We start from the raw sequence: 10262 nt of genomic DNA on the forward strand, positions 1-10262 counted from the left end.
AAATAAGTATACTTGTATCTTTGCAAACAGGATACAATATGGCAAACAGATGCATAGAAAAAAAAGGGTATGGAGGGGAAGAAAATTTTCCTTTTCTAGAGTACTAAGCAACTGGCTACCAAGCAGCTTCTTCAACCCAAACCACCTTCACTCCAGCTTTCAAAACAAACTAATGGTGGTGACAGACTAATTTTCTAAATCAAAGTGTGGTTGATTTAAGTATTAGCAATTAATCTTCTCCCCCATCTAGGATGAAAAAAATACAAATAAACAGCAAAATGATGGATGCAAACACCACTGCTGCTTTCTCCCCAGAAAGAGCAAACACAGAGAAATGGATGTTGCCATTAAATTTACAGCATTAAAAAGAAACACTCAGTTTTCTTACCGATTATCTCCTACAAAAGAAAAAGCCGTGTTGGAGAGGGGAAGGGGAATAAAAATTATACCGGGTATTTTAAGTGACATCTGTGTAGCGTACTGGAACGCTTATTTGAGGCCACATTAGCATTCATCACAACCCACCACGGAAACACAAACTTCTCTCAAGTCCTAGAACAGCCCCAGCACAGCTGAGAGAAGCATTACTCCTCCTGCCAACCACACACTGAACTTATTTCGGCATGCAGAAAATTTCAGTGAAATACTAGTTTTTTTAACAGACTTTCCCCCTTCCTCGCTGAATGTGTACGGCTCAGCTCTTGCCCCCGCAAAAGGAGGAAAAAAAAAACCGAAGAAGAAAAAGAGAAACGACTTTCTTCTGCGGATAGGGGTAAGGAGGGGAGCGCGACGGCTATAACCGCAATATCGGCGTGACGTTTTGGTGGCCTCACCGGAGCTGCCTCGCCGTTCATCCGCAGTGGACGGACAGGCGAGGCACGACCAGCTCGGCGTGGGGGGTGCTGTTTGGGGGAGGCAAACTTAAAAAACCCAACAGCCGTGCGCTGCCTGCCGGGCGCTCCGAGGGGGCTGCCCGAGAGGTGCTCGCGCCGGGGCAGGCGCGGCCCCGCCGGGGGCAGGGCAGGGCAGGCCGGGGCGGCGGCGGCGCGGGGAGCCCGGCCCGGCGCGGCCGCCAGGGCCTTTCCCGACTGGATTCACACAACATGGCCCCTCGCAACAACCCCGTCAACTTTTCCTGCCCGCCCCTTCCCTCTCCCCCACCCCCCGCCGCCCCGCTCACCTCTCATCAGGGAACAAAAACTGCAGGCGAGTAGGCTGCGCAGGACGGCCCCCATCTTCCCTCGCTCCCCTCTCACCGGCGGCAGTGGGGAGGCGGAGGAGGAGGAGAGGAGCAGCCCCGCCGCTGCCAGTTCATACTTTCGGGCAGGCGGCAGGGAGAAGAAGGAGAAGGGGAGTAGGGAAGGGCAACGGCGCAAATCGCCCTCCGCCGCCGCCGCCTAGCAGGCCGCCTCCCCCGCCGCGCCGCTACCGCAGCGGCCGCTTCCCTCCATGCCGGCCCGGCCGCTGCCGCCGCCTCACTGCCAACGCCGGCGCCGGCGCCGCCGCTCCCCCATGTAGCCCCGCCGCTCGCCCCGGCCCAGCCCCGCCCCGCCCCCGCCCGGCGCGCACAGGCGCAGGGATACCGGCCTCCCCCTCGCCGCGCCGCGCCGCCCCGCCCAACGACCGCCCAACGGCCGCCCCGCCCCGCCCCCGCGCAACTCCCCCTGCGCTGCCACCGGCCGCCGCTGCGCATTCCGCCCGCACTATTTCCCCTCCCCGCGCCACCTCAGCCGCTGCTTTTTGCTTTTTTTTTTTTTTTTTTTTTTTGAGAGGGGGAGTGCGGTGCGATGTAGCCCTCGGAACAACACTGGTCCTAGGAGGGACGGGACTACTTTCAGGCGCGGAGCGGCGGCAGGACAAAGGGCCCCTGCGCCGCGCTGCGGCTCCTCCTCCGCCCCAGGTGACGGCGGGCAGCGAGGGGCCGCCCGGCCCCTAGTCTCCGGCTCCAGGCACGGCCTGCGGCTCTGGCCAGGCCAGGCCAGGCCAGGCCAGGCCAGGCCAGGTTAGGTTAGGTTAGGTCGTGTGGCCCGCGCCCGCGCGGCGCCCCAGGGCAGCGCGGCGATCCGGGCCGGGCCGGGTCGTACCTGCCCCCCCCAGCCCAGATGGTGCCGCCTGCTGCCTGGCGTGCACGGCCCCCTCCTTGAGCTCCCATGGGCCTGCCCCGCTGCGGGGAGATTAGAGGCGCCCCGCTGCGGGGAGCGGGCCGAGCCATGTAATATTAAAGTATCAGGGCAAACAAAAAAAAAAAAAAAAAAAAAAACACCTTAGCGGTACTGGAAAAATAAGTTACAATGGATGCCCCCCTGCCTGGGTGTTCAGGAGTGATAACCTTGATCTTGCCCAGGGCAGTGCTTAAGATGCATTCCTTTATCAATAGGACTTTGCTGTTTAATTGATACCGTGGCACATGATTTATTTTGCAGCACTTCTCAGGGGTTGTTCAGGTTTGCCCCCTCCCCTTACTAAACCAAATGCCTTATTGATTTGAGCAGTAGTTAGAGCAAATGAACACCAAAGAAGAGCTAATGTGCCATGCCTGGGCATAACTTACTCTTTTCACAAACTATCCACTTAAGTGCACCCTTTTCTTTCTGAAAAAGAGAAGTTTATGATTTTCTAACATGCCCTTACTAAAAAAAGCTTCCCTCCTTACCTATTTTGTTCTTTCCTCCTATGCAATACAAATTCCAACTTGTGTTTCTTCCAGTTTACAATCTCTACATGAGAATTTCTACAAGGACTGCTAAATCTAGATGTATCTATGCCACGTTCTCTTTCCCTCACAGAATATGACAGCTGTTCAGTAGCATAAAACTATGAGGCAGATAAACTTGAAGCAAAATTTGAAATCCTTACATTCAAAGGCCTGTATTATTTTTAGAGTTATTAGAAACTTATGGAAACATTTAACTTTTAATTTCATATCTGTTGAACATATTTTTTCATAGCTTTTCTTCTGATTACAGTAGGAGATAACATCTGGGTCAAATTAAAGGTCCAGGCATTGTAGATTGACTCTAGCATCAGGCTACAGCTCCTGGAGTCATGTGATAACACCAGACTCTGAACTTTTACTAGAAAAGAATAACAGTTAAAACTATATACAAAAATAAGTAATTTCCAACCATCGAGGTTGCAAAAAAAGATCTTCAAAGTGTAAACAATGCAACTCAAGAGCAATACCTGCCTGAGGCCACATCTGCATTACTAAATGTTGTTCTTGACTCTGCTGGGTGAAATAGCCTCCTCCGTTACTGCAGTGTCAGCTGGGAGGATGAGCAAACTCGACCAAGAGCCACATAGATGGTCAAGGGTAAAGATTTCCCATGCAAGAATGCATCCAGACAGTAGATAATGCTCATCTTACCCTTGTTGTCACAACTAGATGTTGCAGAAACAGGCAGAGGGAGCACAGTGTTCTGCTTGCTCTGTTTAATTGGAATCAGATAAAAAAAGAGGGTTGGTGATTTTTTTTAACTTACACTATATAGTCATGATATTGCTCATGCAACACATTTCTCTACATGCTATTCCCTCTAGCATCTTATCTATTTTTGCTGGTAAAATTCTGGTGTCTTGACTATCTCCCCTGGGAGCCTGATCCCCTGCCTGTTTGCTGTCACTGTTAAAGACATCTTCCCTGCTGTCCAAGCTGACTGGTTTTCAGTGTTCAAACTTTATATGCTCCCACCCCTCCCATACATGCATTTCACCATTTTGCTATAATTCAAGCCCTTTCCTTTCCTGATAGTCATTTAACTATAGTCCATTTTTTCTAAGATATTCAATGATTATTGGCTTCCCCTACCTCAGCCTATCCCCTATTTCCCACACCCTTTATAGAGTCAAATGCTTCTACCTCTATTCAAGCCTGGGTAGCCTTCTTAGAACCTGTTTTCCCATCTGTATTTAGGATTCAAGACCAAGTCTATATAGTAACTGTTACTCAGCTTTACTTGTAATTCATACACACAGATTAAACTCTACTGCAGACGTTTTTACAAAGTAAGATAGAAGGCGAGATTACCTCATACAGACAAGCCCCTGACAGATGAGCTTTCTCAAAGATATTCATTATCTTCCTTTATTTGGGCTTGAAGTCAGAATGAAGCAAGTGGGAATGGAGAGGGAATGTCTGCTTTATTTTAGGAGGAGTTTCCTCTTGTTGATTAAATTTTTTTTCATTACCCCTAGAAATAGAAATCCTGGTTTGCCAGTTCAAATCTGGTCAGAGGCTTCAACAGCTAGGAAATCTGCACAGGCATCCCTTACCTCCCAACTTAGCAATCGAAGCCTTTGAATCACCATCTAAGAAATCTACTACACAGGCATACCCTTACCTCCAGCCTCAGAGAGTGATTCAATGAGCTTTTGCAGGGATTTTTTATACTCAGATTTAGTTCCCTGGCTAGGTTCCTAGTACAGCCTGACGTGCAGTTGTGTCAGTGCACAGGACAGCAAGGAATGGCAGATGGAGCTCCTTCAACCAGCAGTGACTGTCCAAATCACAGCATCTTTGAACTCTACCTTGAGTTTCAGTGAAGGCAATGGGATTTCATAGAACTGGGACTCAAGTCCCTAATGAGGAAAAGCTGTTGGTAGAAGATGGCTGCTTAGCAAATGAATTTGTGGCTGCCCACATCACAGAAACCACTATCATAATTAGCTCCCACACTAAATGTCTTGACAAGAATTAATGGGCATGGTGTGGTGAAATCCTGGTCCCGCTGAAGTCCATGGCAAAACTCTCACCAACTTCAAAAGGGTCAAGATTTTATACTGAAACTCTAGCTCAAGTCTTCTCTTGCCCTCAGTAGAAAAATCTGGAGCACTGTAGTTGAGGAAATGGGACATGACATAGCGATGACTTCACCAGTGATGTCTGTGTTACAACAATTTAGCAGATCAACAGGACGCCCTAACTTCCAGCATCATCACCTTGCCACTTTGCCTAGGTCATACAGTTGCTATTTATAAACAGAAATCTTTCCTCCAACACTTCCCCAAAACAAAGTCAGCTCTAAGTAACTTAAACATCATTTAATGCTAAAGATGCATGACAAGGTTTATCCTGTTCCAAGAGTGCAATAGGCTCACCAGAGTGTTTCCCCTTTAAGGAAGAAAGTATCAGATCTTTTACTCCTTGTTAAATTTCATTAATAAGCAGAGGTATTTTGTCCCTCACTTTTACTCTCGTACCATATCAAACACGCTTTTCAACAGGAGACAGGTAGCTTACCAACATATTTCCTTGGCCTGATAGTCATTTCTGTGTTCCAGAAGTTTTCTCCAGGCTATGAGACCTCATTTGTCTTTGCAGTTATCTGCAGGGTTCTCCAGAGCCTGTCAATGTGCAGCAAAACTATCACTCCCACAACTTCTGTGGCAATTTTCCCATCAAACATCCCATGAAGTTTGCTTTTATCACATATAGTTGCCTCTTCTCCTTGCTCTTCACTACTATCTTATTTTTCCCCTACCAGTATAATATCCATTCTTTCTTTCCCATTTTCTTTACCAGAAGATGTTGCCTGGTGCTCAGGGTGAGAATTGTGCATTTCTTTGTGGCTAAAAAATTCCTTACAACAAAAACTTCACAAAGGTGAAGCTGCTTGAGCCCGGAAGACCGTACAGGCAAGCTATTCCCACAGGAGTCCAGTGATATCCCCAGGGGGAAATGGGAAATAGATGATCCCAAAGGCTTGACATTTTCTTTACACTTTGGGGGGAATGTTTGGACTGGTGCCGATGGTGAATCCAAGGTCAGGCTGTTTACCTTCTACTTCTTTTCTCGTCTTCCATCTCCCAGTGGGTTGAAAACAGCAGTGCCTCAGGATATGCTTCTTCAGCTGTAGCATTTTCAGCGTGAACTATGCAGGATTCTGACTTTAATTTGGCACTGCCCACCAGACCACAGGGTAAGCCCAATACTTTCCTTATGAATATTTAGCCATGGCTACATTTCAAAGCTAAATTATAAAAATGTCATTTGAGAAAGTTACAGTTCTAAAATTTGTAAAGTACTTTAATGCTAGGTTGATACAGCTAAAACATCCTTTTAAAAGAGATCGCATTTCAGGCTGACAGGCACCAAAACACTATTTTGTTTTAGTTTGCTAAAATTTTCAAAAACAGTCACCATCTGGGCTCTATTAACCATAACGTGCGTTCATTTTAAGCAACAACAATTTAAAAATACTTCCTTTTCAGAACCCTTTCATAGAGTTCAGCATTTTGCAATACACATCCATAATATTTACTAATTATACTTTGTACTGTAGCCTTTGAAGTTTAAAAATTAGTTACTGGTAAAACATTGTGCATCTCTTCACACTCTTTTAGTTACAGGGATTAATGTGACTGGAATTTATGCCTATGGTCCAGAAAGGTAAGTCACTGTGTCATAGTAATTAGCGATCACATAGCATCTTTCATGCAGCACTTTTCAAACTTTATGTAGCGTACACATTGCCATACACCATCTATGCATGGGAAAGAGCTCATTTGCGACTTGAAATGGCCACTTCTGGGCTAACGTGCAATACTACGGCAGTGCATGGGAACATTGCATGTTGGACAAGAGGATCATCCCTCTCCAGTTCAAACTCTAGGGAGAAGATACAAAATTCAGCCTGGAATTCATCCAAGACACTAAGCATCTCAAGAAAATAGCTATGGATCATCAAGCGTGATCCCTCTTCAGGGCTTTGTTTCTCTTACCTGTTATATAAGTTCTCACAATATGCTAGAAAAGCATGATGAGTTATTAGTGCACCTCTTTTTCAGAGGAGAGAAGAGTGCCCTCTAATGGTTAATCTTTAAGTTTAATGGCGTCAAGAAGCCCTCCTCTGTTTAAGAGATTTGTATGGCAAGGTCACAAAAATGCAAGATGTTGGACCAGTTCATATTTCAAGGAAAACCAAAATCTTTTTTAACCCTTTTAATTTCTTCATAGGTAGCACATAAAAATAAGAGTGGAGATAGATACATTCTTAGTAAGGTTTTCATTATATTAACGTTACCATGGATTTGTCAGCAAAAAATTGTAGACCTTTGACTATTCAGAGCTATTACCTATACTCTGTTCTATAGGTTTTATGTTTTACTGTTGGAAGCATGTTTCAAGCCCTGGAAAAGCAACATATAGGACACATATATGTACCCAGTTTAATTCAGAATCATAAAAATGCTTAAAATAAGATACCACTTCAAGTTTATTCCTGCAGGAGTAAACTCCAAGAAGAAAATCCCTACCTTTTGGTTTTTGAGCTTTTAAAAATCTTAAAATCAACTGCTCAAAATATTGATATTAGAAGTTTTAATTAGTGCTGCTTACTTTTCAGTGGGGTGTAACTAATGAAATCTCAAGATAATTGACAATGGGAGATTCTACAGTCTACCCTTTTTCGCAAAAAGGCTTTGTCTTTGCCCCTAATTTTATCGTAGTTAGTTGGTTTCTGGTTTATTGGCATTATTCTGAGCTGTGCTTCGGCACGACAGCCCTTGGAGCGGAAATGCAGTGCCGTATTTTCTGCTCTGCCCCACTATCAGCTGGCAGCAGCACTAAGCACCAGGTATGTGCCTCCACAAAAGATACTGAGATGCAGGCACAGGGCAGCAAAAAGCTCCACACAAAATCACCCTCGGCACTAGCTAAAATATCTCCCATTGATTTCATCGCCTCTTACAGCAAGAGCGAATGTAGGCCCTCAAGCTTGAGCTGGCTCTGCGTACAATGGTTTCCAAGCTTATGGCCTGTAACTCATTCTTTGTGTGCTGAGGGGGTGAGAGAGGCTATTATCTGTGACTGAAGTCTCATATGCTGTTTTTCCATCTCCATTAGTTCTTTGAATAATTTCCTTACAACGTGGACTTCGATAAAGACTCTTCAAGTACAACTGGCAGTTAAATGTAGGTAGGTGAGAAAGGCAAACAATAGAAAGATGCCCCCTGCCCAATATATTTGTTACAACAGTTATGCCTGCTGTAAAGATATTGTTAAAGAGCCATCATATTCAGTTTAGTAATAAATAGATTCTATTTTCTCCTCTCAAGAAAAAAAGTGATTAGAGGGAGGGTATGCAATCCATTTCTCTTCCTTCCTTCTTCCCCCACCTCCCCAACCAAACCCACGAAGATAGTACTTGGTCACATGGTCCTTTGCATAAAAGACAGTGAGTTGTGTCTGAATAGCCATGCCTCATAAAGCCCCTTCCAATGCCTTTTTCAGTGTCAGAGCTTTGCAGTTAATGCAACTTTTACTATTTTTTTCCTTACTACAATTGTGAAAACTCTAATACCTTTAGAAAGATCTGAAAAGAGCTTATGCAGAACAAAATCCCCATTTAATCTTGGCATATTAAGAGATCTTTTCTTTGAAAAATACATTTAAAATGCTATTTTCACCAAACACTTTTTTTAATAAGTAAGGCTCCAAGAGGAGAAAGAAATGCCAATTCAGAGAGCTATATTCATTTGTGGTTTAGGAATCTTGGCACTTTAAACGGAGGAATTATTAATGAGGGTATGTGCTTCCTATGGTACATTGTGGCAGCAGTAAATCATGAATGCTGTATATCAAAAGGCATCCTGGCTGCAATGTTAAAAAAAAGCAATGGGAGCCAAAGACCCAGACCACTTAAGGACAGGAGAAAAAAAAGTTTGAAGAGCATTCATATATAACAGTTTTTTAGTTGTTGCTCCTGCTTTGTCTAAAGCCCCTCATTCTGCACTTACGGTAGTTTTATTTACAATACAGCAAGGTTTGGGCAGCCGGCACTTGCTCTCACTCTTTGTATTTGGTTTACTCCCATGTGTGATTGCAGTGTACAAGCAGAACAGCTATTACAATTGGTCTCGTTCTGTACCCCAGCAGCTCCCCCAGTTTCCGTGCAGAAAGTTTATAGTATTCAGCTATGCATCTGTCACTTCTTTTTATTGATCTGCCCATTAGAAATGTGCCATGATTTATACTTAAGTGAACAGAAAACATTTGAGACTCATGCCTATGGTGTAGCTGGAGTCCCTGTCATGGCTCTTTAAGACAAACAAAGAACAAAGTCTGCTTTTTCTGAGGTATTATTTTTCATTTCAGTAAATTCAGAAGGACCTTATTAGGAGCAAAAAGCACTCAGTATTGTGCAGCGCTGGCTCCTTGATGTATGGATCACCCATTAATTATTTTGTTACATAGACACCATTTCGTAAGAAGTAAAGTTTAGAACATCACAATCTAAATTTAAAATACTGTTCAGTTTTAAACAGGAAGATCTGAAAACAAAAGCAAAACAAATGCCCACAAATTTAAGGGCAAATTCCCCTTTTCGCTCCCTGTTTAAAACCTTCAATCTTGAGCAACATTGGGTAGACAATGGGAGGGCTGCACAGAAAAAGAAGGTAGAAGATAGACACTGAGTTGTCACAAATTATGACTGTAGGGTAAAATTTAGAGTTAAGCTGAGTTAAAGATTTAAACAAAATTTGTTACATTTTAGGTCAAAAACCACATGATAAATACACAAAATCATTCCTGAGGAGACCTATCTTCTTTTAGCTGGTCCATAATGAGACCTGCAATGAAGGGGGTATCTAACTGGGGTGTAATCAACATTCAATCAAGTGAAAATTAACTAAAGGGAAAAAACATCATGTTCAGTGACAAAGTTATAAACTTTACCCTAAAACCAAAACTCATATTTTAAATTCACCTTTCAGGCCCAGGTTCTTTCTATAATCTCAGCTGGGCTGTAGGTGTCAGCACACGGCCAAACAGACACATGACGTGTCTCACTTGGGGACAATTAACTCTGAGGCATGGTAACTTGCTGTTGTGCATGGTTACGGCCCCCAGCTGCTGCATCGACCCCCCTTTAATTCAGTCTGGATTGCTGCCCAGGATGACCTTAGTCTGTGCTACGAACTCATGGTGTTTACAAAGCCAGGAGATACTCTGGACGTGAGGAGGCGAGCTGCACTGGGACTGCATGTGGGCTACATGCAGTTCAGTGGTGGCTCTTTGGCTATTGTGCACATTGAGTTTCTGGAAATCACTTAGCTATCAATTAATGGGGTCACCACTAACTGGTCTCCTGTTACCAGTGATACCCATTTTTGGCAGCTGCAAGGAACTAAAACAAAAAGGCATTTGAATTACCCTTGAGATGGAGTCTCCAACACAGGTCTGGGGAAGCTTGTGCTCTTTGCTAGATGAAACACATGGACAGACTTCAGTGGTCAGGCCTGTCACTCCTCAAAATGTGCTA

At 44.4% G+C, this 10262-nt stretch overlaps 1 protein-coding gene across 6 annotated transcripts in view; it reads right to left on the reverse strand.

The window, feature by feature from the left end:
* Positions 1 to 1559, reverse strand: part of LRP6 (LDL receptor related protein 6) — a 120648-nt gene extending 119089 nt beyond the window's left edge. For 3 of the 6 annotated variants that reach the window (XM_064517189.1, XM_064517190.1, XM_064517187.1), the window contains exon 1: positions 1181 to 1559. In XM_064517189.1, coding sequence (XP_064373259.1) covers positions 1181 to 1235 — 55 coding nt within the window. In that variant the 5' untranslated portion in view covers positions 1236 to 1559. The remainder of the gene's footprint in view (positions 1 to 1180) is intronic. The other 3 variants (XM_064517192.1, XM_064517191.1, XM_064517188.1) reach the window with 2 other exon arrangements.
* Positions 1560 to 10262: the final 8703 nt, after the last annotated feature.

Source organism: Dromaius novaehollandiae, chromosome 1 (assembly GCF_036370855.1).
Source record: "Dromaius novaehollandiae isolate bDroNov1 chromosome 1, bDroNov1.hap1, whole genome shotgun sequence".
Lineage (NCBI taxonomy): Eukaryota > Metazoa > Chordata > Aves > Casuariiformes > Dromaiidae > Dromaius > Dromaius novaehollandiae.